This window comes from Pleurodeles waltl, chromosome 10 (assembly GCF_031143425.1).
Source record: "Pleurodeles waltl isolate 20211129_DDA chromosome 10, aPleWal1.hap1.20221129, whole genome shotgun sequence".
NCBI lineage: Eukaryota > Metazoa > Chordata > Amphibia > Caudata > Salamandridae > Pleurodeles > Pleurodeles waltl.
In genome coordinates this window covers 283688175-283714463 of record NC_090449.1, presented here as the reverse complement: position 1 = coordinate 283714463, position 26289 = coordinate 283688175, and the positions used below count along the sequence as shown (strand labels likewise).

General features: G+C 47.9%; 1 protein-coding gene across 1 annotated transcript in view; it reads left to right on the top strand.

Moving 5' to 3' along the window:
* TEKT5 (tektin 5) overlaps nucleotides 1–26289 on the top strand; it is a 727209-nt gene that overhangs the window by 231127 nt on the left and 469793 nt on the right. The window contains exon 4 of the mRNA XM_069212313.1: nucleotides 4428–4571. Coding sequence (XP_069068414.1) covers nucleotides 4428–4571 — 144 coding nt within the window. The remainder of the gene's footprint in view (nucleotides 1–4427; nucleotides 4572–26289) is intronic.

The window sequence follows — 26289 nt, the reverse complement described above, 5'->3', positions numbered from 1 at the left end:
AATTTGTTGCACACATAAAGATCTCTGAAGCTGATGCCTTAAGTGTTTTTTCCATTTCCAGCGCATGTATGTTATGAGACATCAGAGGTCTGGTATGGATCGTGGTAAAAGCCCACAGACGTTTCATGAGAAATAAAGGAGTAATATGAAGATGTAACTAAACACTAACACGTAAACAGGCACAACAGGTCTTGCGTGGCAGGGAGCACTGTAAAGGACCTCATGGTGTTTAATTGTAACTTCTGCTAAGGCAGAGTTCCTTTGGGAAGAAGTCATGAAGTGACATTAGTCAAGAAGATTTGGGGTGAACACCCTGTGCTCACTAGAGCAGGGCAGACACAGCATAGAGGGGATCTTTGACTTCATGCAAAGGTATTCTGTGCAGTACATGTGAGCTACTAAGAGCTAGATAAGGAACCTTGTGGGTGCAGTAAAAAGGCCCTCTTTGCCAGCATGGCAGGCAGGTGGGCCTCTCTTACCATTGCTGATGAAATAGAAGACCATGATGCCGGAGGCGAAGAACAGACTTAACTGAAAGATCTAGGGGACGCTGGACGCAAACCCCGAAGTAATGACCCACTCACAGCAGCAAGTTCTGTAAGCAAAGCAAGTACGACCAACCAATAAAACAAGTTTGAATCAAGCTCCACCCGCACAATAGAGCCAACGGCATGTAAATGCCTCTAACAATGTGTTCATGTAGATTAGAAAGTGTACTGCTTAGGTATGAAGTCTGTTTCCCACATAAATATCCAAGAAAAGGTTCAGCTGGACCTTCAATATTCCTTTGTTCACTTAGTATGCATAAAGAAATGCGTTTCTAGTATATAGACTTCTTCTAAGAGCATAAATACAGTTTACAACTTTTATTTCAGCAATTATGCTTCTTCTACTGCTTGTCAGGAGCTGTTGTCAGAGGAGACTGATGATTCCTTTCCTGTATTGTACATTGCTTACTGCACCATTAAACAAAATGCTATGGAGGGAGAAGTAAGCAATGGGACGGTGACAGGGAAAGAAATACTACCTCAATCACGTCAGGAGCAGTGGACGGGCACTAAATAAGTTAAATCAATCAGTGCTTTGTCCCTGCTCCACGAACCCGACAGGAAAAGATGCCACACCTGAAGTGGACAAATTACGAGGCTGTAAAGAAGAGTGCCACACAAACCAACAAATGGTGAATGAAAGGCGGGCTCCAAGACCTTTTCTAACTACAACAGCATCTCCCAAGAGATATGCATAAGCTAACGCATGATATCGCAGGCTGGATCCTAAAAAGAATTGAAACAGAAAATTATGTCACACAAGCAAAGTCAGAAATGACTAAATTACAAATAGTTGTCAGACAGAAAGTTACTGACATTCAGGCTCTCATGTCACTAGAAAGGGATCAGAGCAGTATAATTCACACTCCCACTCAACACCAAGATAAAAGCTTCCCTATCATTATGGATGACTTTGCATTTTTCATGAATAGCCACACAGTTGATCACACGAATATAAAACCAACATAAAATACACTGGATTAATACATTAATGTAAATAAAGAACCCTCTCCCAGTTAACCAGGAAAAAACTAACCCAACTGTGCCTGTGCTGAAACAACCTAAAAGGCAGACAACTACTGAGAAAAGATGCTCACATTTTTCTCCCAAGTAGATACAGTCTTCCATGAAGAGCTTGATCCAAACCACCTAACCATAAAAGCTATTTGCACCAGACTTAGTTGCAACTAACCACAATCCATATGACATTTTTGTCAGAGGATTTATCTCAACATACTGAGAAATCTGCAACACATGATTAGCTGCATCAGACAGTACAAAATCAGATACTTGTACAGCAGAATGTCAAGATAATAAGGAAACAAGGCTACAATACAAAATCTTGTTTAGTCACTTGTAAGCCAAGAGCTGGATTCCCCTAACCTGATATGACAACCGACTTATTTGAGTGACCCCTTAAGTTGATATGACAATCCACTTATTTGATTTGAAATGTGGATAATTTTGATGGTACTGTGATTATCCGATTAAAAATATTCTCACTGCAATACAGAACATTAAAGCAAAGCAGAATTAAATCACTACTAATGTTGGGCAGTGCACACAAGACTTAGATGGTAAAATAAAAAGATGTAAGAAGTAGGACAATGAGTATTTGAGGTAGAAAAGTCTTGAGGTAGTTCAGAATGAAATAACAATGGCCTTCAAAGAAATTGAAAAACCTAAACTGAAACAAGAGGAGTACAAAAATCAGATGAGAAGAACCATTCTGAGATTTGTTGGAATCCCAAAGCTGAAGGAAAAAGAGACATCATACCACACATGAAAACAGTTAAAACACATTTTCCTACTGGAATGGAAGAAGATCTCACAAAATGCTGAGCCCATAGAGTCAATTTTTGTTCACCTAAACATGAGTCTAGACCAAGATCCTTTTAAAATTTGGAGACTTCCGGATCTTGCTAAAAAAGTTTGGTAAAAATCCTTTAACACAGGCAGTGAATTGCCAATTCATTCAGATGCGCTATTTGAGACTTTTAAAAGTAGAAGTAAGCTGAAACAACTAATACCAGGACTTAAGAACTAGGAATACAAGCAATGTTAATACAGATAGCAAAACTGGTGCAAGGAACTTTTCTGATATTTAGTGATACCCAGACTGGACAAGTTTTTGTCATAGATCTGAAAAATGAGATAAAGCAAAAAGGATACTCTCTTTACTAAGGTGAATTCAGGCACTGGGGCCACCAAATGATGTTCTTTCATATTAGGGGTGATACAACCAGATCTCTTAGCACCTTTATTTAACTGCAAAATGTGCAATGGCTTTTAGATGGGCTACTGCTCATTTTGGAATGCCAGCTAGTATTGTATTTCTGCTATCTGTGTTTGAGAAATCAAAGTCTTGAATAGTAGGTCTGAGTTATGGCAGATCTGAAGGCTTTAGGGGGAGAGGGGGAAGTTAGAGTGAGGCAGTTCTGGTCAGTTCCAAGATGTGATGACCTACGGAGATAACTTGGTCTGTCATGAATCTTAGGGATCTTTCAGAAGGGTTCAAGATGGGTGAGATGAGCAGGTTGATGAGATTTATTATCCATCTGTGGGCTGGAGGTTTATTTGAAAATAGTATTAAAAATGCACAATGTTGGCAAGTTTTTTTTTTACATGTTCGTATTGAGAGAACACCAGCAACCCTTTCTAGGGAGTCACAGACACACTTAATATGATTCTATCCTTAGTGTAGGTTGATTCTGGTATTTATACCACACTAGCTTCAAAGTACGCTTGAAGGCACCCGGGGCATATATGAGAAGATTCAAGTGAACATAAACAAGTTAAACATAATCTGAGCACTTAAAGTAGTTAAATGTTAATGAATCTTCAATATGGTTCTCAGAATACCAAACTGTGCCATTAGTGTGTTTATCTGGGACTTGATGAACACACTAAAGGCAGAGATACCCCTTTCAGAGTATCCACTTTAATAAATACCACCCTTAGAACCGGAGCCGATTGGAAGAGATTATGATTATCATAGTTTAGAGGTTTAACATTGCATATAGTAGCGTCATCATCCACACTCGTCCCCATACCACCTCAACCCCCTCTCTATCTCTGGTGGTTATGCACTACCTAAAACTGGTCCAGCATACCTCAACAATTGCATCTGCTTTCACAAATCTTCCAGGCACCTCTGCTCATCCAGACTCCTACTTGCACCAATCCCACACATTCGGAAAACCAGATCTAGCTGTCAAGCCTTCTCCTGCATAGCTCCTAAGGCATGGAACGACCTGTTCTGCACATAGGAGCCTCCTCCTCACTTCTTGAATCTCACAAGAAGCAGAAGACCTGGCTTTTTGAATAATCCCACTAGGCCTTAGGTGCGCCTAGACCCACACCTGCCCAGCTCCAGGATACCCTCCCGGGTGATAGTGTGCTCTACAAATCTGCATAATAAAGCACAAGAGGTTGATACCCAGTGGTGGGCAGTGTTGAGAAACTTGTGTTGCTGTGCAGATGCCTGCCTACAGTGTTCCCATGGTTACCTAAGCACTCCACAACATGGAAATACACTTTTCCCATTCCCAGGCTTATCTTTTAATATGTTTCCTTTCAGAGTCGTATTAGTTCAATTGGTCCAATTGCACTCACCCAAGATGGCAAGTCTCAGAATGCACTTACTTTTTAAATGAAATTCTAGTTATGCAAACAAGGTCATTCATTAGGACACTCTTCCTAAACACTAAATCCAAGCACAAAAATGTGTGCAGATGCCTAGCTTTGATTCCCATTCCTGTGTGCGCTATCTAGAAATGCTCTCTCTCAGTTAGTACCTTTTGTTTTGATGTGGCAAATATGATGTGTTATTCTGACAAAATCATGACAACCTACTCATGAGATATGATTTCTCTGCAGGGCAAACAGAACTGCTCAGCATGAGCTGGAGATGGATCTTACTGACAAAAAGGTAGCACAGGAAATTGACAGAAAGTGCGTCAACCTGAGGAACACATCAGAAGATATTAGCTATTTTCTAGGAGTAGAAAATATAGATGCCACGTAAGTATAAAAAATGTTTATTGAAAGTGATTACATGTTGCCCACATGCTCTTTGGGTATATCTTAATTTCAAAGGCAGATGCACGCTGCACCACAGTATACCCTTTTGACATTCTGCTCCTGTATCATGCAGCAGCATTGCCCATGACTTGTTCCCTAGCTCAAAAGGTGTGCTTTATGTTACAAATGTCATTTTTCAGGTGTTGTTAAAAACAACAGCAAATAAATGTCAATTTAATTAATTGCTCAACTAACTGAATAGGGTAATAGACTCCAATAGTCACTGTTTATGAAATTCATACTGTCAGTCCCTGTTTAGGAGTCCAGAGAGCAGACGGGGCGTCTGTGGAGGGGGTATTGGCCACTAGCATCCCAGGGCCCTCACTACTTTGGCTCTGGAAGCTGGGCCAAGTGCAGTCCCTTCTGCATTTGACTCACTGTGTAATGAGGGCATGCAGTCAGTCACAGATTTATCAGGAAGGCAGTGTGGATGGAGTGCTCAAGCTCAGCACTAGACAATCAACCAAAATACGCAATACCTCCTATGTCCTACCTGTTGCTTATCTTCTTAAAGAAAGATAGTACTTTTAATTGCAACATTTTACTAAATACTGCTCAGTACAACACATTATACATGTTAGTGTCGATGGGTAGGATTCATATTCATGGTGCTACACTTTCCCTGCTCTCTTTCTACTACTAATTTCCTTAGTGACCTCTTCTCCTCTGAGTCTATGAGTATGATAAATCAGTATCTTTTTAAGTATGTTTTTTAAAATATTTTAGTCAAACTTTCTTTATTGATTTTTCATAACAAAACATCTGGCAGTGTCAACAGTTCACATAGGTAGACATCAGCATAACACTTCCAAGTGCTAGTAATTTGCACATTTTCAATATGGAGCTGTGCCCATCTTGCAAGTGAGTAGTTCAACAAATGGATTATCATCACATCATGACATCCTGATACCATCACTGCCTTAACCCCTCCCCCAATAAACTCCTGTAAACAGAATTAACAAGCGTCCTGAGTGGATTTTATAGTGCTCTATATTGTGTGGAGCATGATGGCGACCTAGCCAGAGGAACTCCCCCCTCCAAATTGTGTCCATCCCCAAGCCCATTCCAGCCCCCACTGGCAGCTATAGCTGGAAAAGGTGAAGTGCTCGAGTGCACGTGGGGCAGGCTGTGAGCTGAAGCCTCTTGGGCAAAAAGGACACCAGAGGACACCAAATATATTCAGCATTTTTTTAATTATGCAGGGGTATCTTGTTCCAGTGTTAAAGCCTGCCATAGCCTGACATGCTACTGAGTAATCAAAGGTGCACCAGGCGTTTTCCATGCTGAACCTATGGCTGTTTAAGCGGCTCCCAGCCACAAACAAATGATGGAGCGATCACTTGAGGTTTGGCATTTAAGAGACCTGCCCCTCATTAACAAAAGAGTAAACCCTGGTGTAGCAGGTAAGTGGTAACCTAAAAACTCTTTGATTTCCGCTACAATCTCAGACCAATTAGGGTGGATCTTGGGGCAGTCTCACCAGATATGACAGGAGTCCCCAAGCAACCCGCAAGCCCTCCAGCACATATCCGATGTGTTGGGGAAAATTATTTTGAGTTTGGTTGGATAAAGATACCAATCATATAAAACTTCATAGTGGGCATCCCCCGTCCCTAGAGAGTGGTTAAACCATGGGATATCATGCCATACTCATTGCCACTGGTCTTCAGCAGTTATCTCCCCCAGTAAAGTGGACCAGGATTCTGTATGTCGGGTTGGATACTAGCATAAGTGTACATCAAAAAAGCATATAAAAAGGACATAGCTCCCTTTGTTCCCTTCCGGTGTCTAACGTAGGGAGAGGCCCTGAATAGCAGCCTCCCTCACTTCAGCATGGAGTACCCAAAGTTTTAATTGTGTGTAGTTGAAGGAAGCTGGCCTGGTTTGTAGTGGGTACCTAAGGTACTTACACCTTATACCAGGTCCATTTATCCCTTATTAGTGAAATGTAGGCAGTGTCTAGCAGCTTAGTCTGTCTAGGGGTAGCTGTAACAGAGCAGCCAAGGCTGAAATAGGAGACATGAAAAGCTCTTGCAATACCACTATGTACACAGTTCTTATACACAATAAAAGACAATACTCAGTGTTACCAAAAATAAAGGTACTTTAGTTTAGTGACACATGGCCAAAAATATCTTAGAGGCAATACTCCTTCTGGAGGTAGGTATTATACACAATATATACACTAGTAACCAAAATCAGGCAAGTAAACACTCATAGAATAGTGCAAACAGTGAAAAATACAATAAGTTGCAATGGGCCTAGGGGCAACACAAGCTATATACTAAAATAGTGGAATGCGATAGTCGGATTCCCCCCTAGGCAAGTGTAGTGTGCAGAGGGGCGCCGGGAGTGTAAGAAAACACCAAAGGTAAGTAAATTATCCCACCCAGTGCCCAGGAAAGCAGGAGGAAAGTACAGCAAGTTTCCTCAGAACACACTATAAGTCTTGATGAAGAATTATGCAAGAACCAAGCAAGACTGCAAGCAACCAACAATGGATTCCTGGACCTGAAGACCTGTGGAGAGAGGAGACCAAGTCCAGAAGTCGATGAAGAGTTCAGGAAGAACAGGAGCCCCTTCCCACCTGGAAGAAGATGCAAAACTGGATTCTCCGGTTGGAAGAAAAGTACAGAAATGCACCAAAGAAGATAGCTGCGGGTTCCTGCTTGGTGCAAGAGATGTCTCATGTCGAGTTGTTGGATGCATGCTGTTTGCGTCGCTGGATTTCCCCAACAAGCCTTTGTTCATGCAAGAATGCATTTTGCGTCAAAGAGGAGCTGCCGGGACCCAGGAGGGACTGGGGGGGTCTCAACTCGGACTGAGGAGACAGAGGGGGCTCTCAACACTTCGGAGAGCCCTCAGAAGACCAGGCAGCAGCCACAGGAGTCCCAGGACACGGGGACAAAGGAGTTGCAAAGTGTGGTCATTGCAGCACTACACAGGAGGATCCCACACCACTGGAGACCAACTCAGGGACCTGTGCATCGCAGGATGGAGTGCTAGGGACCTGGGCTACGCTGTGCATGAAGAACTTTTGGAACAAGTGCCCAGAAGCCCAAGGAGCTGCAGAAGACGCGATGCACAGGGGTACTGTCTGGCATGGGGAGGAAAGCTCTTACCCCCACCAAATTGGGACAGCTGGACCTTTGGACAGTCAGGATTACTTCGGTCCACCACCTCTGCTAGTGCCGGGGGGGCCCTCACAAACAGGTACTTTGCACTCTGCCTTCGGAGCTAGAAGGCATACCATAGGGGTGACTTATAAGTAACCTGGTGTAGTGAAAATGACAGTGAAAGGGTGTTTGTACCCCTTCATGCAGGCTACAATGGCAGTCCTGCAGAAGCCTTTGCATGGGCTCCTTATGGGTGGCAAAATATATGCTGCATCCCTTTGGGATCCCCTGGAACCCTCTATGCCCTGGGCACCTAGGTACTATATACTAGGAGTTTATAAGGCGGCACCAGTATGCCAATTGTGGGTGAAATACTGTGTTCAAAGTAAACAACAACCAGATGTAAGGGAGAGAGCATAACTACTAGGGTCCTGGTTAGCAGGATCCCAGTAGACACAGTCAAACACACTGACAAAGAGGAGCTAGAAAGAGGCTACTTTCCTACAGTGTCTTTTTCCACTAAGTGGATTACCCGATGTAGGTTGTCATGTTTGCCTCCCCTTGTTGATCTGAGACTGGTCAGGGTGTATCAGATCTAGAAAAAGTACTTCCAGTCTGGTCGCAAGTATCTTGGTGTTTATTTTGGCATCTAAATTTAGTAGGGTAATGGGTTTATATGATCTGCATTAGTGTGGGTCTTTCCCTGTTTTTTGGATTACAGATATTAAGGCTTTGCTCCCCCCATGTGTTGTGGCTACATGATTAAACAGTTTAGTCAGGAGTGGTGTCAAATCCGAACTGAATGTTTTATAGAATTGGGCTGTGAGACCACCTGACGCAGGTGATTTGTGGAGCTTAAGGGCGACAGTTGCCATCCAAACCTCCTTCATTTTAATTTGGCTGCTTAGAGGTTCACTTTGGTTGTCGGTGACTTGTGGGAGGTCAATCTCCTGGAGATATTGTGGTTGGTCTGGGGCCTCTTGGTAGTTAGCTATATATAATTGTTCATAGAAATTCCTGAAGGGGTTCGCCTTGTCTGTGTCTGATGTTGCCACCCCTCCATCTTCTAAATTAATATGACCAATATATACTTTTTCACTTCTAACCCTCAAGTGGTGCTCCAAACGGCTACCTATCTAACTTCTCTGGTAATACACCCCATATTTAAGGCGCAATGAGGTAAGTTCTGCCCTATTAGTGTATATGGCGTTTAGTTCCCCCCTGAGCTTCGTTAGTTTCCTTTGGGCATGTAATGAGGGGGAGCCTTTAGGAGCCCGTACAGCTACCTGTAGTTCCGATCCTAGTGCCACTCTTTCTTGGTTTTTTTTGCTTAGTCAGTGTGGACATGAAAGAAATACATTTCCCTCTGAATACTGTCTTGAAGGCGACCCAGTTGTTAGACAGATCAGTATCATGGGGCTCGTTCTCCTTGAAAAATTCCCTAATGGTTTTATGCAGGTGCTCCCTAAAGAGACAGTTAATTACTAAGGGGCTGTCAAAAAGACCTCTACGGTATTTTGGAGTTGGGAGAGTCCATTCCAGTGTCAGCGCTACAGGGGCCTAGTCCCAAAGAGCTATTCGGTGGAATTCAGAATTCAGTATGGTGTATGTGAGGGACTGACTTATAAAGATATTTGTTGAGCCGAGAGTATGTACTTTGCGAGTGGGTGAAGAAGGTGTAGTCCTGGTTTCTGCCTGGCCATGTCTCCATGCATCCAGTAGCCGGTCTCCTTTATTGATCTTTTTAAAGTTTTAGAAAAACTCCTTTTGGTTGCTCGTGTCAGATGCGTGCTATCTAGATCTGGGTTCCAGGTAAGATTAAAGTCCCTCATTAGGATAATCTCTCCTTCTGCAAAGCCTCCCAAGTGTGTAAGGCAGGATTGTATGGAAGCTGCTTGGGCGGTATTGGGGGCATATAAAGTGGCTATTTTGCTCAAACGGCCGCCTATACTCTCCTTCGCAATCAGCAATCATCTCTCTTTATTGTTTGATGTGGAAAAGGATGACTACCCCGTTATGTTTGGTGGTGGGAGAGGATATGTAAATTGTGGGGTAAGTTGTATGACGTAATCTATGGTATTTGCTCAACTTGAGATGAGTCTCTTGTAAAGCCACTATATCATGTCTTGCATCTAAAATATATTTCCATAGTTTATAATGCTTGGCTGGAGAATTCAGGCCCTTTACATTCCATGTCAACCTTATTAATACCATGATAATATGTTACATATTGTCATGTTATGTTTTAATTCTATCCGACCATCCCTTCACTGGTCTGCCTGCGTCCTCTCACTGTAAAGAAAGAAAGCCCACACCCAGGCCTCCCACCACCACTCCCGAAATATTGAATGAAGTAACACTCATGAAAAACAAATATAAACCACTGGGAATCTGGTTCCCTTGAGAGGATATAACTTGAAGTGGCATCGTAACATTCTGGTTATTCAGGTAATTTCCCACTTTAGCATGTGCTGCGGATGCAAGTGAATTTGAGGCATCTTTGCATTAGCATGGCATAACCCTACTCAAAGTCATTGCCCTGTAAAGGAAGGCAGTTTGCTCTTTTTACACACATCAGACAGTCTGAAGCCAAAGAGGGCCCGATCCATCACGATAAAGTAGTAGTAGTGCAAAGGAGTCATGCAATTCAAATGACACTGGCTAGACAATCAAGCGGCCAAGCAGTTCAAGTTGACAAAGCTGGGCCAGAGTCCCCTCGGACACATCTCTTCCCCTGTCATCTTGAGCATCTTTGAGGGAGCCAGGAACATTTATGTGCTCCCGCCAGGGGAACAGCAGTCGAGACCCTTCTGGGTCCATCTGCGGTTCTGCCATCTGAATGTGGTAGACCCAGGGGAGTTGCTGCTTCCAGTACTTCTGTAAAAAGATAGAGCTTGTTCTGCTGGTTGAAGGCCAAGCCAAACTGGAAGGTCTGCCTGTATTTAATGTGTTCCCAGTGAAGTTTATCTATGACTGATCTAAGTTGGAGTCTCTGAGATAAAGTAGCTGGTGCAATGTCCTGAAATACAGACCATGTCATCCCCTGGAAGGAGACAATTACCGTTTTTCGTGCCGCTTGTAAGATCGCTTCTTTTACCTTGAAAGAATGTAGTCTGCCCAGGATGTCTCGGGTGGCCTGCCCTCACTTGCCACACCTGAGCCTACCTGATGGACACGCTCCAGTTTAATTTCCCCTTGTTTATCTCCCAGGAGTTCCGCAATTAGGCCGATCACAAACGCTTCGAGATCTGGATCTTCCGCGTCATTCTCCAGGTTCCTGAGGCGAATGTTGTCTCTTCTAGAGCAGTTTTCAAGATCTTCACATTTCAGCAGTGCAGACTGTAGGTGGTGTTCTTGAAGTTGAGTGGAGGAACCCTCCAGTTTTCTCAAGCATTCTTCTAAGGTTTGACATGTGTTTTTCAAGTCCAATGTGCACACCCCCACTGAGTTGACATCCTGTTGTATCGTCAAGAGTCTAGTGGTAAGATCAGAACAGAGGGAGTCCAAAGAGCTGGACAAGTCAGCCTTCAGTTCCCCCCATACCTCTCTTTTGAAGTCCTGCAGGGAGGCCGGGAGGCCTCCTTTCATCAGTGCCATGGTGTCGGCCCCTGGAGGGGAGTGACACGTGTCTCTAGGTTCTGCCGGTTAAAAGTAGCTGGACATCTTATTTTGCTGTCGCTTTTTCGGCGGCATGTATGTATGTATAAACCGGAGTCCTGCCTGTCTTGTTGAGGATTGTTACAATTTGGTAGATGCTTAATAAAATACTTGTTATGAGGTTCATCGTGCCTGGGAGCCTTCCCATTCTGAGTCAGTTGTTGTTGGTCTTCCCCGGGTAATGAGTGGTCCAAGGCCCCCCGTTGAAAGGGCTATGACAGTGCATACGTGTAAAGAACGTGCCCTTGTTCCACTAATAAAGGAAATTGGGGGTCTCTCCTTGTTAAGGCCCCCTAACATGCATTGTGCTCACATGGAGAGGAATGGTTTCAACTGTGCCCCCCCAGGCGTGAAGGGCCTGATGCAGCTATCCCCAGGTCAAGGGTTTGATACATTATCCCCGGGGTGAAGCACTCAGGCAGGCAGACCAAAGAAGACACCAGAAGAGCACACAGCCACACTTCAGTAGCCCCGGGCTTACATGTTGTGGAATGGAGGCATTTTACAGTTCATCCTCCAACCAGGGCTCTCTTGGGGCCGTCATGTTGAGGTCAGGCAAACCATTATCGATCTGCGCTCAGGTGAAGAAGGTCGTTGTTGGCCCCCCAGAACATATTAGGCCAAAGTCAGCATGTATTGAAAGTTGGGCATGTCGGGTTCAGGCCAGTTCTTTGCTGCGGTTCAATAACTCACTGATGACTTGAACAAGGCATTATGGCAGCCGCAACGTCTTCTGTCACGTATTTAAAGCCTCCAATGAGCCCATTAGTTTAGTAGAGCACCCACCTCCTGAGTGGGCTTCTCTCAGTTCCAAGATGTCATAGGCGTCCTGGGGCTCCGGCAGCCTCAGATTGCAGTGTTAATGTGGCAGATCTCTGGTGTTTTAGCTCCACTCATCCATGTTAGTTGGCAACCCCTCCTGAATATTTATTGATAATTTTAAGGTATATCAACATATTGGCCCTCATTACAACCCTGGCGGACGGTGTTAAAGTGGCGGTAAGACCGCCAACAGGCCGGCGGTAAAAACTTTGCAATTCTGACCGTGGCGGAAACCGCCAACAAAGACAGCCACTTTAACACTCCGACCACCACGGTGGTACAAACAAACAGCGCAGCAGTCACTGCCAACAGACAGGCGGAAGACAATGTACCACCCACACTATTATGACAGGCCAAACCTTTTCCGGGGCGGATTCACCGCGGATAAAAACACAGCGGGAACAGGAATTTCGATGGGAAAACGCTCACCTCTACACACTCCATGAGGAACGAAGACACCATGGACCCGGAACTCCAAATTCTACCTGCAATAGTCTTCCTGCTCCTCTGCCAGGAGCACGAACACTGGCGGCGAAGACCACGGTGAGTTTTGCACCTACGACACAGGGGATGGGGAGGCAAAATACAGGGACACACACACGCAACACCCCCACCCTCATCCACTACAACACACACACTAATACATATCTATATATTATAGTTACACCCCCTAACCCCCCGGAAGAATGCAAAGACCAAAGGAAATGATTGTAACCATTGTAATCTATTAAAATACAGTACTATAAAATATATATTCACTATAAACAAATATATACACCAATAATACAAGTCCAGTTATTGCACCATTTATAGTCCGTGGACCACTGGGCCCAAAATGCATGGGCGAGGCCCACACTCGATACCAGATCAAAACAGAGAGAACACTGCAGGGGCATCAGATAGAAATACAACAGGCACCTCAGGGGGAAGGGAAGGGGGGGAACCTCAGCCGGATGAGTGCACGATGCCAGATCCACAAGGGGGCTCAATACCCACTGTTCAATCCTGGGGAGGGCAAAACCACAGTCTCTCAAGTCTCTACAGTGGGTGGTTTGCCCACTGTTCAATCCTGGGGAGTGCAAAGCCACAGTCTCCCAAGTCTCTACAGTGGGTGGTTGGCACCACTGTTCAATCCTGGGGAGTGCAAAGCCACAGTCTCTACAGTGGGTGGTTTGCCCACTGACATATCCTGGGGAGTGCAAAGCCACAGTCTCTCAGGTCTCTACAGTGGGTGGTTTGCCCACTGTTCAATCCTGGGGAGTGCAAAGCCAAGTCTCTCAAGTCTCTACAGCCACAGTCTCTCAAGTCTCTACAGTGGGTGGTTTGCCCACTGTTCAATCCTGGGGAGTGCAAAGCCACAGTCTATCAAGTCTCTACAGTGGGTGGGTTGCCCACTGTTCAAACCTGGGGAGTGCAAAGCCACAGTCTCTCAAGTTCATAACAGTCTCCACTGGTTCTGGAGGGGGGCTGGTGCCCAGAGTGCTTCATCCTGTGAAGGACAGAGGTAGTGGATGGATCTCTCCACTGGTTCTGGAGGGGGACTGGTGCCCAGAGTGCTTCATCCTGTGAAGGACAGAGGTAGTGGATGGATCTCTCCACTGGTTCTGGGGGGGGGACTGGTGCCCAGAGTGCTTCATCCTGTGAAGGACAGAGGTAGTGGATGGATCTCTCCACTGGTTCTGGAGGGGGACTGGTGCCCAGAGTGCTTCATCCTGTGAAGGACAGAGGTAGTGGATGGATCTCTCCACTGGTTCTGGAGGTGGACTGGTGCCCAGAGTGCATCACTCACCCCGTGACGGTCCCAGTTGCGTCAGTGCCCCTGCCGCTCATGGTTTAGCGGTGCTTGATTTGGCGGTGCCCTGTTCAGCGGTGCTTGAGTTGGCGGTGCCCTGTTCAGCGATGCTTGAGTTGGCGGTGCCCTGTTCAGCGGTGCTTGATTTGGCGGTGCCCTGTTCAGCGGTGCTTGAGTTGGCGGTGCCCTGTTCAGCGGTGCTTGAGTTGGTGGTGCCCTGTTCAGCGGTGCTTGAGTTGACGGTCCTTCATGTCCCAGCGGGGCTTGTGCTGGCGGTCCTTCATGGCCCAGCGGGGCTTGTGCTGGCGGTCCTTCATGGCCCAGCGGGGCTTGTGCTGGCGGTGGCCTCCTGGGCAGCTGGACTGGGGATGGCGGAGCCCTCCTGGGCAGCTGCGCTGGGGCTGGCGGTGGCCTCCTGGGCAGCTGGGCTGGGGCTGGCGGGGCCCTCCTGGGCAGCTGGGATAGGGCTGGCGGTGGCCTCCTGGGCAGCTGGGCTGGGGCTGGCGGTGGCCTCCTGGGCAGCGGGGATGATGGCGGTCTTCTCTGCCGTGCTGCTCTTCCCAGACTTGCCGGGTTTCTTGTGGCCCTTCCCCACCTTGGGAGGTGTCACAGCTGAGCCCACACTCCCACCGGGACCCCTGGGAGTGGCTTTGGTGGCTGGAGTCTTCCCCCTCTCCCGCCGGGCACTGGCCAACTTCTGATGCTTCACAGGGGGGAGACTGGTTGTGCTGTGGCTCCGTGCCACACTGGCTGTCCTAGTGGCCGGTGCACTCCACATACCTGTGACTACAGGCACCACTGGTCCCGGAGATGTTGTGGCTGAGGTGCTACTTTGGGACCTATGAGATGGACGGGGTGGGGGAGGTGTGGGAAAAAGGTCAAGGCTGGACAGGAAAAGTTTTTTGGACACACTGGGACGGGTAGCTGGAGGGGGTTTGGGAGTGGAGGAAGAGGTGGTGGTAGTAGGAGGTATACGTTTGGTGACTTTGGGTGCAGGTGCATGCGCTGGAGGCTGTTGTGAGGTGGATGGCTGTTGGGTGGGTGTGTGCCTGCGTTTGTGTATCTTGGGAGGGGGCATCACAGACACACTGGGAGAGGACACAGGGGATGTGTGAATGGTAGTGGGGTGGTGACTGCACGTGAGCGGTGTGCTGGTGGGTGTGCTGGTGAGGGACGTAGTGGCTGTAGAGGTAGTTCATGGAGGTGTGTGTGTAGACGAGACTGGGAGGGAGGAGGGAGACGACGAGGAGGGGGACACAGTGGAGGCAGTGGATGTTGGTGTGTCTGCATGTGTCTGATGCTTGCGTGAGTGCCTGTGGGATGTGTGGTGCTTATGTTTGCCTGAGCTTCCCTTGTGTGGTGAGGTGTGTGCAGGCTGGTCTGATGGTGTGCTTGGGATAGGCAAAGGTACAGGGAATTGGGTCTGGGTGGAGGAAGTTGGAGGGGGGAGGCTAGACACAGGGACAATGGCTGCCATCAGTGCTGAGGCCAGAGTTTGAAAGGCTCGGTGAAGGGCCGCCTGACCAGAATGAATGCCCTCCAGGAATGCATTGGTTTGTTGCAACTGCCTTTCTACACCCTGGATGGCATTCAAAATGGTAGACTGCCCAACAGTGAGGGACCTGAGGAGGTCAATGGCCTCCTCACTGAGGGCAGCAGGGGTGACTGGGGCAGGGCCTGAGGTGCCTGGGGCGAAGGTGATGCCCACCCTCCTGGGTGAGCGGGCACGGGGCGAAGGCATCAGGGGCTGCTGGGAGGGCAGTGCTGGTAGGGGGGGTGGCGGCTGTACCTGTAGATGCGGGGGCACAGATGTTGCCGCCACCACAAGGGAGCTCCCATCAGAGGACGAGTCCGTGTCGCTGGTCTCAGCTCCTGTCCCCGCCGTGGAGCTCCCCTCGCCCTCCGTCCCACTGGTGAATTCAGAGTCCGTAGTGTGGCCCTCCATGGCCATGTGGGATGCAGCTCCCTCGTGCTCCGGGGCAACTGCTCCTCCGCCTGATGATGCTAATGCACACAAGAACATGGAGACCACAAAAAGGGGGAGGGAACAGAATAAAGACATGTTGAGTGCATGGATTACCGCTACCGTTGGCGGACAAGACAGACACAGAATCCCCCTGCACTACGCTGCGCTCTTGGGCTCTACAGTGCAATTCCTGGGAAATGGCCTACAAGGCTATGGATGACATCTGCACACATAGATGACAAAGGGGCATGAATAGCTGTACTTGGCACTCTACAGAGGTGGGGTGGGGGGCCACAGGGCCATGCCTTACGGACGGGCCTAGCCTACGGAATTCGCCCTGGTCTAGGGAAACCCACAGCCCTCTTCCCCCACCCAGACAACTCCACTGCGTGCAAAGTCAGCTGAATGAGAGTGTACTCACCCCCTTGTGTCTGCTGTGATGCCCTCAAGCGCCCATCCAACTCCGGGTAGGCCACCGCCAGGATCCTGAACATCAGGGGGGTCATGGTTCGACGGGCACCCCTCCCACATTGGGAGGCCATCCCCAGCTGAGCCTCCGCCGTCTTCTTGCTCCAGCTGCGAATGTCCTCCCATCTTTTCCGGCAGTGGGTGCTCCGTCTGTGGTAGACCCCAGAGTCCGGACGTCCTTGGCGATGGTACGCCAAATATCTTTCTTCTGGTGGGCGCTGACCTACATGAAATGTACAGGGGAAGAAGAGAAGTCATTACCAACTGCACCGTCAAAGTGAGTGGCCCCCATCCCTACCCTTGCCATGCGGCACATGCACCCATCGTCTTTCATGCACGCAGAACTCTGCCCCCTTCCTTCTTACATCCAGCCCTCTCCACACAGGCATAGCCCATACAACATGCTCCCTGTGTACTTACCTGTTTGTCTGGAGGACCGTAGAGTATTGTGTACTGGGGGAGGACCCCACCAACGAGCTTCTCCAACTCCTCTGATGTGAAGGCAGGGGCCCTTTCCCCAGACGCACGAGCCATTGTCTTTTCCAGACTGAGGTCACAGCAGCACTTGCAGTGTAGGTCCTCTCCTGTCGAAGAGCAGGTATTGAGTGATTCAACAGATAGAAAATGGCGGTCACGTCCGCGACGGTCACGTCTGCGGCGGTGCGTACCATCACCATCACCGGCAACGTACATCGTCATTGGCTCCTGGGACCCATAGGGTCCAATGTTAACCAATGCAGCATTGCGCCGCGGTTTCCGACCGCCTACCGCAACGGTGTACAACGCCAGCGCAGTTACCTCACATCCCATTGTCCCACTTTAGAGGCCAGGCAGCCGCCATTTCAGGGGCCCACATGGCCTAATTTCCAACTGCGTCACACATACCTAGGCCTAGTCTCAACACACATACAGGCCACCTTTTGTGTATGATTGGTGTTCTGTGTAAACTGTGGGTACGTACCTCTGAGTTGTTTGACTCTGTTGTCACTGTTGTCCTTCATAGTCACCGTCCGCTGGGACATGTGAGGAGATGGTGGCATCCTCCGGTGTACCGACTGCTGGTGGACCTGTCGACAATGGAGGAAAGACATTTGATAATCACCTACAGGTTTGACCGTGCCACAATCCAGGAACTGTGTACCCAGTTGGAGCCAGACCTGATGTCAGCAATCCGCCATCCCACAGGAATCCCCCCTCAAGTGCAGGTGCTATCAGTGCTCCATTTCCTTGCAAGTGGGTCATTTCAAACAACTGTGGCCATGGCATCAGGGATGTCCCAGCCTATGGTTTCCAACGTACTGTCCACAGTGTTGTCTGCCCTGCCGGAACACATGCAGAGCTACATCGTTTTCCCTCAGGTGGAGGATTTGCCTACAGTGAAAGGTGACTTCTATGCCCTTGGACATATCCCCAACATCATAGGTGCCATTGATGGGACCCATGTGGCTTTGGTCCCCCCCCCACATGAGTGAACAGGTGTACAGAATCCAGAAGAGTTATCATTCCATGAATGTACAGATGGTATGTTTGGCGGACCAGTGCATCTCTCATGTGAATGCCATGTTCCCTGGCTCAGTGCATGACGCCTACATCCTGCGGAATAGCAGCATCCCTTATGTGATGGGTCAACTCCAGAGGCACAGTGTGTGGCTATTAGGTGAGCCCCTGGAAGCAAGACAGTGGGAATGGTTGTCTGGGGTTATCACTACAGGTTAGTGTGTGTCTAACAGTTGTCCCTCGCCATTTGCAGGTGACTCTGGGTACCACAACCTGTCATGGCTACTAACCCCACTGAGGAATCCCAGGACCAGGGCAGAGGAACGCTACAGTGAGGCCCATGGGCGAACTAGGAAGGTGATCGAGCGGACCTTCGGCCTCCTGAAGGCCAGGTTCAGGTGCCTCCACATGACAGGTGGATCCCTATTCTACTCACCAAAGAAGGTGTGCCAGATCATCGTGGCCTGCTGTATGCTTCACAACTTGGCTTTGCGACAACAGGTGCCTTTTCTGCAGGAGGATGGTCCAGATGGCGGTGTTGTGGCAGCTTTGGAGCCTGTGGACAGTGATGAGGATGAAGCAGAGGAAGAAGACATGCAGAACAGGGACTCAGTGATTCAGCAATATTTCCAGTGAAACACAGGTGAGAATACATTCCTGCCTACTACATGTACTTTTACACTACTACCTCTCTCCTGTCTGTCGTTTTCACCCAGTGTATGGTCACTGAGTTGTCACTTTCCCTTACGGTTTCACAGATGTGGGTCCCAACGTGTGTCATCTGCTTAGATTCCTCATGGACTGGAGCTGTGTGACATAGGTATGTTGACATTACTATTTCAAGAACATTTTGTCACTGTAATTGCAAACACACTATTTTGAAATCACAGACAGACTCCAGATCATTTTGTGCTTTAGGTGTGTTTATTTAATTGCAAAATATTGGAGGGGGAAGTTAAATGGTGAGGGGTGATGGCGGAGGAGTGTCCATGGCAGGGTCCAGTCTATTAGTCTCACAGGTGCATTGCACATATGAGCATAGGAAGTGGAGCTGGGGCAGTTTAATTATGGACAGGGTGACAAAGTGGGATGACAATCAGGGTGGTCTCATTTCTTGGCAGGGGTCTTGGCATCGTGCTCTGTCTTGTTCCTGGATCTCAGGGACCGTTTGTGGGGTGGTTCTCCCTCTGCAGGGGGTGGGGTGCTGGTGTGGTGGTCCTGTGGTGGGGCGTCCCATCCACTAGCGCCGGCGGAGGTGGTGGGCAGTTCATCGTCCATGCTAGTGTCAGGGGCCCCTTGGAGTGCCACAGTGTCCCTCCTGCTGTTAAGTAGTTCATTCAGCACCCCTACGATGGTGCCCAGGGTGGACCTGATGATTCTGAGTTCCTCCCTGAAGCCCATATACTGTTCCTCCTGCATGTGCTGGGTCTCCTGAAACTTGGCCAGTACCGTTGCCATTGTCTCCTGGGAGTGGTGGTATGCTCCCATGATGGAGGAGAGGGCCTCGTAGAGAGTGGGTTCCCTTGGCCTGTCCGCCCCCTGTCGCACGGCAGCCCTCCCAGTTCCTCTGTGTTCCTGGGCCTCCGTCCCCTGGACCGTGTGCCCACTGCCACTGCCCCCAGGTCCCTGTTGTTGTTGGGGTGGTGGGTTATCCTGGGTTCCCTGTAGTGGTGGACACACAGCTGATTGACGTGTCCTGGGGACGGAGGTATGGGCCCGCTTGGTGGGTGCTGTGCTGGTGTTTCCAAAGAGGGGAAGGTCTGTGGTGGCCTGTGCCTATGTGAGGGGAACCAACTGTCCCGAGGCCCCCGATGGTCCGGGCTGGTCATCTAGATCCAGTTGGACAGAGGTGCTGTCATCACTGTGGGCCTCTTCTGGGGGTGGAGTGGACATGTCTGGACCCTCCTGTCTGGTGATGTTGGGTAGGGGTCCTGCAGGGGTGGAAAGGCATGATTATTGCATCTGTGTGTGGCATGGTGTGCAATGGGTGGGTGACCGTGTACCCCAGTGCTGGCATTCCTGTGTGGGAGCTTGTGTGATGATGGTTTAGCGGGGTGTATGGCTATGTGCAGTGTGCATGCTTTGGTGATGGGTGTCCATGCTTTGTTGTTGCATGCAGGGCTTGGTGTTGGGATGTGTGGTTTGTGATATTGGTATATTTGTGAGGAGTTGGAGTGATGGGGTGGGGGCGAGGGTGGGGGTATGTGATAGCATGCAGGTAGGGTGGGTGATGTAATAGTTAAGATTTGACTTACCAGAGTCCATTCCTCCCCCTACTCCTGCGAGGCCCTCAGGATGCAGAATTGCCAAGACCTGCTCCTCCCATGTTGTTAGTTGTGGGTGAGGAGGTGGGGGTCCGCCGCCAGTCCGCTGAAGCGGCAGGTGTTGTATTGAGACCACGGAACGCACCTTCCCCCATAGGTCATTCCACCTTTCCCTGATGTCCTCCCGATTTCTTGGGTGTTGTCCCACTGCGTTGACCCTGTCCACTATTCTTCGCCATAGCTCCATCTTCCTTGCAATTGAGGTGTGCTGCACCTGTGCTCCAAATAGCTGTGGCTCTACCCGGACGATTTCCTCCACCATGACCCTGAGCTCCTCCTCGGAGAACCTGGGGTGTCTTTGCCTTGCCATGGGGTGGTGTAGGTGATGTGTGGGGTGGTGTGTGTGGTGATAAGTGTGGTGATATGTAGTGGTGTATCGTGAGAGGTGCGTGGAAGTTGTGTGGGTGATGGTGTTATGTGCCTGTGGATGCTGTTTTACTTGCTGTTGGTGTCTCTCTCTGTGCTTCGTTCTCAATTTTTGTTGTAGGGGTTTGTGGGTGATGTGGGTGTGTATTTTATATTGTATTGGGTGTGTGGGAGTGGTGTGTGTATGTGTATCAGGTGTGTGTATTTTGAATTGTCCAATGTGGTTGTGTTTTGTAAGAGTGTGTGTATTTTGAGCGCAGCAGTGTGTACCGCCAATGGAATACCACGGTTGAAAGACCGCCGCGTGGATTCGTGTGTCGTGATAGTGTGGGCGTATTTCTGTTGGCATGACGGTGGAGGTTTTGTTTTCGCCAGTTTATCACTGACCTTTGGTGTGGCGGACTTGTGTGGGTGTCTGAATTTTGCCGGGTTCAGAGATGTGGGTCATAATAACTGTGGCGGAATTCCGCAGCTGCGGCGGTGTGTTGACGGTATTCTGCACGGCGGTAAGCAGCTTTTACCGCCAATGTTGTAATGACCCCCATTGTATTCAGTTAGTATTATGCTGCGACCAGCAGGTCAGCAAACCGATAAACATTAATAGTTAAGGCATACATGAGATTACCCAAGGCCAACCGTGTCGGCTCTACACTGCGGTTCCTCTAATGAAGTAAGAACCTGAATTGTAAGTCTTTTTATTTTTATGATAGTCAAACTATTCTCAACAATAGGCAAAAAGCTCGAGGTGGGCAGGAGAAGGAAACAAAGAGGACTAAACTCTCCCCCACATCCCAAATGATTCTCACTAAAGGAACTGTACTCGGGCAACTTGTAAAACGGGCATCATGATAAGTGATCTAGGTATCTGGTGTGATGGTGGTTCAAGGGAACTACACATTAAGTGGTGGGGTATTTTGCCTAGTAGAGGTCGGGGTGGGGGAGACTGTAAGGTCAAACTGGGGATGCTAGGGTTGCTGGGTGTTGTCTCTAATGTGTGCTGTGAAGTCATGAAGGATCATGTACCAGTGAGTCATTAGGGGGTATTTTCACGGGCCTTATTAGCCTTATGAGGATATTCTATGGGTCGAAACTAGTCAGAATCGTGAATCCCAGGGAATCATCCCATGTGGTCCGCAGATGTGTCAGAGCAGTAAGGAGGTCCTGCGTGAATGTCCGATACAAGTTGGTCACAAGTCACCTACCATCTCTTACATGCTTGTAGTGTATGTAATAGCGGGCCTGGATAGATTTCAGGGCCCTGGATGCTCTAACTCTGCTGTAATGCCACTTTTTGTACCCTATACAGCAGAAAAGCAGCCCTGCAAGCCATTGGAATTTTGGAGTTCTTGGAGGGACATCTGTGTCCCGTCTCAGCAAAGACGTCACCAAGTGAGGTAATGAGGGCTTCCTTCCACACCTCCAGCATGCTGCCAACAATATATGGTCTCCTAGGAGGCATCCCCAGAGTGGCATAAGTATGGAGTAGGGTCATCTAGTTTTGGCCTGCGGAAATCCCTGACGTTGGCCTTCCTGAGCTACCCATAGTAGAAGCGGGTGAGAGCCTCCCACTTGGTGTACCAGAAGTTTCAAGCTGAGGCGGTAACCCTCGCTGATTTTTGTTCTGTGGAGCCTTGTCTCTTCTGCGTGATGGCCCACCAACCAGAGGCCAACCCACTGAAGGTGAGCTGCTAAATAGTGTGAGATATTTGAAGCGCCCATACAGCCACTAGAGCAAGGGATTTGCAGTGCATGTAGTTCCCGTTCCCCAGATCAGGTCTAGGAGTAAGGAGTCTAGGTGACGAAAGGCACTTTTGGGGATCACGACTGGGAGATTTGTGAAAAAGCAGAGAAGTCTGGGGATCATCACCATTTTGAACAGAGAGATGTAACCCCAACCCCCACTGACACCGGTAGGGGTGCCCAAAGGATATCTGGGACCTCAGACAACATATGGGCTGGCCAAGGTTACCTCTGAGCAAATCTTACCCATTGTGACATGTTTGGAGTCCCAGGTACTTGAACGTATACGTGGACAATGTCAATACTTTGTTGCCTAGTTTTGTATGTCTTACAGGGAGATATTTGGTAAATGGAATGACAAGAGATTTGGCATATTTTACCCTGAGACCAGAAAGCTTGCCAAAAGTGTTCAGGATCTAAGTATGTAGGGTCAAGTCTCCTTACACATCACAGAGGTAAAGGATCATATCATCAGCATCCAGGGAGATATAAATCTGGTTTCCCAGTGGTATGCCCTGGTGTTGGCTACTGGCCCTGAGCCCGCAACAAGGGGTTCTATCGCCCAGATGAACAACAACGGGGACAGGAGGCATCCATAGCAAGGACCCCTTGATACTGGATAAGCCTCTGAGATGTGTCAGCCTGTTTTTAGTCTGGAGCTTGCTTGCCATCTGGGAAGTCAGTATATATCGAATGAATCAAGTGCAGGTGAAGCCTTATCTTTCTCATGTTTAAATGAGGACTCAGTATTCAGTCTTACCCACTTGAGCACGGAGTTGTCCTATTGAAGTCCTTGAGCTGCCTGACCCTTGCAGGCTTGGCTGGCTCTCCTGCATGTCATGTCTCCTTTGGGTCCCACGGTAAGCAATGTGTTTGCTGGGCCGCAGGGGAAACCGGTTGCATTTCACATCCATCTGCGTGCATGCCCAGGTTCAGTCCTTTGAGTCTGTGGCTCTAGCACTTGGGCAGGCCCTGCTTTGGCAGCCTCAGATCAATGCTGTGATGGGGCCTCACGGAGACTGTTGAGACTCACACTCTGGATTAGGCCAACAGTGTTCACAGCAGTTGTGATCTCATTTGGACGATAGGTAGGTGAGGCTCTGAACTGGCTTACAGCGTTCATGGTAGTTGTAGCCCCCGTCTTGGCCTTTGACGATTATAGAGTTGCTGTCCTTATCCAGGCCTACAATGATCATTCTGTTGCAGCTCTGAATGGGTCCCTTCAGTGCCTCTGAGCAGCCACCTAAGGCTCGGTTATCCTCACTCCAGTGCATGAAAAGAAAGGCAAAGGGTGTCAGTTTCATTCTTCCCTTTTGAGCTCTAAACCTCATCCCATCTCAGAAAGTGGACCAGGGTTTTGTTCTCAGTCGGCTACTGAAACCTGTCCGGGCACCTCTTAAACTTGGATGGCTATTTACTAGGAAGGAGTTAAAACTGTTGGAGCACCTCTCAGGCTTGAATGGATATTTATTGGGTATGAGTTAAAACTAACTGGGTACATTTCAGGCTTGGATGGTAATATACCGGGATGGAGTCGCATTATTGTCATCTCATGAGTGGTAGTTCCCAGAGAGTATGTCCTCCATGTTTGGTGCCCGGATGTGCCCCTCGCCGTTTGCTATTTTCATTTGTCTGACATAGGTGGAAAGTAATTCAGTCTTCACAGAAATCATCTGAAACAGGCGGTGCATTCCTTGGCTGCAAAATGTGCATTAATTGATCTTCTGTTATCCTTATACCACTTGATCATTTTTTGCATGTTACTCCATGAGTCATGAATGAAAGCATTTCAGAGTGAACAGTAACACTTGAATTTGTTACTTACTAGACACTTTGTGCTCAGAAACCTTGATGTTAAAGATTTAAAGGAGCAGCAGATGATGGCAATGTGTAAAAAAGAGTAATATTTGTTTTCAGCAAAATTAAATTGCCAAATTGTCATACAGAGTATTTACGTGTAATCATGCATCTGTGTATGTGTGGATGAAAGTTTGAAATCATCAGAGCAGCTGGGCCTCCCAGGTAATCTTTTTCTCTTTGTTCTCAAGCATCCCCAGCAATTTTTCTTTTGGAAAGATCATTTTGGGCCGCTAATACAAAGGGAGTATTCAAACTACAGATTTGATGCCCCTCAGTAGATGTAGCTATGCTCCATTTCCTCCTTGTAATCTCCTGTAGCCCATGACAGCCTGTGCACAAGTCCTGGCCAGTGGCAGTATTTCATATATATATATAAATAAATAAATATACAAATGACACACCTATCTTTGCAGTTACCATTATCCATTATATGAATATTTTTTAGGTTGACGGTTGCAAGGTGAAGGATAGATGCTGTCCACAGAGGCAGCCCCATCTCCCACTTTATCTTTATTCCTGTTCTTTGCATTCTATTAATGTCTAGAAGGAATATACAGGTTCTTTCACCTGAACAAGCCACTGGAGATACCTGATCATCTACATGTAGACACTGATCACCACGTTAGTTTCTGTAAAAGGGCAAGAGGTCTCGTGCCCAGAATCCCCCCGAGGATGTAAAATCGGCTCCAACTTGATTTTCTTGGATTTTTAACTTTGCTGGAAAGTGATCGGCAGTGAGCTCTAGCTCAGCTGCCTGGAAGTTAAATATAATACGTGGTTTCACTTAGCTCCCTGAACATCAATTTAGAACCAGTCCTGCTTGAATCCCATGCTTTCAGAACTTGGAACTGAGTGTTTCCTTTTTCCTTTGGCTAGACTTAAGTCCCTACTGGAGCTCTGCCGGCCTGCCCTTCTGCTGGTTCTGACCTTCTATGCTTAGAAGTTACCAACCAGACCAAATAGACCAGAGAAGGCGGCATAGCACCTTAAAGCCCTCTATTCCTAACCAGCGACCACTGAGCAAGGTCAGTTGTGCTGTACCTTGACTCACACTGCACCAACCCATTGAACTAATCCCTCATTCAAGTCTTCCAGGAGAGTCAAGGATGCTTAGAAACTCACCTTTCCATTTCAGACCAAGTATCTGGAGCACTAGTTAGTGGGGAACACTAGCACTCTCATCATTGATAATGCTTGACTGTCTGTGTGTCTGGACAACCATGGGAAAACCTTGAGCATAGGTTATATTCTTTAAATTAAGATCCAATTCTATACTGTATGCCAGCATCTGCAGCCATTGTACATTAGACGCCCACAACCTACTCTACTCATCACGTTGTGATACAGATAGCCCAGTGCCTCTGACTTGTACTTGAACAAGTGCACTGAAGATGCACTACTCACAAGCCCTCCCTGAAAAACGTCACTTGGTGCTCTGCTGTTTTCATGCACTATACCGAAGCCTGACCTATTGTATTTGTCAGTGTTTGGCATTCTCCAACAAATCTCATCAATGAATCTGTCTACACTACATTGGAAATCAAATATGAAGGTGCAGAACCAGTGAAGTGCATCAGAGGGCAACAGTTCATTGCACACAATCCACTTAAATTTGACAGTTTAGCATTGGAGGGTATTTTCAAAAGAGATGGTTTGATGTCAGTATTTTGCTTAAATGCATTCCTTTCTCAGTCATGTAAATGCTCCACCACAGTACTATTATACTTGATGACAGACTGGAAGATGATACGTGTGGAACCATCTTTCTCAAAAGTCTTTGGAATGCTGGGTTTAATCAACTCAGGCTCTAATTCTTGGTTGAGACAAAATGGTGTTAATAGTTTTAAATCATCAAGATTAAGACAATGCAGTTTGGTGTCTTGTGTATGAAGCTTAAGATGCACCCACCGCATCTCATTTTGTCGGAGAGTATCTAATCTGCTGCAAACCCTATTCTACACTGCCGCCTGCACCACACATTGCCCCTGCCAGCACTGCCAATGACACTACAAACATAATTATTGACCATCACACTCTTGGAGTTGTGATT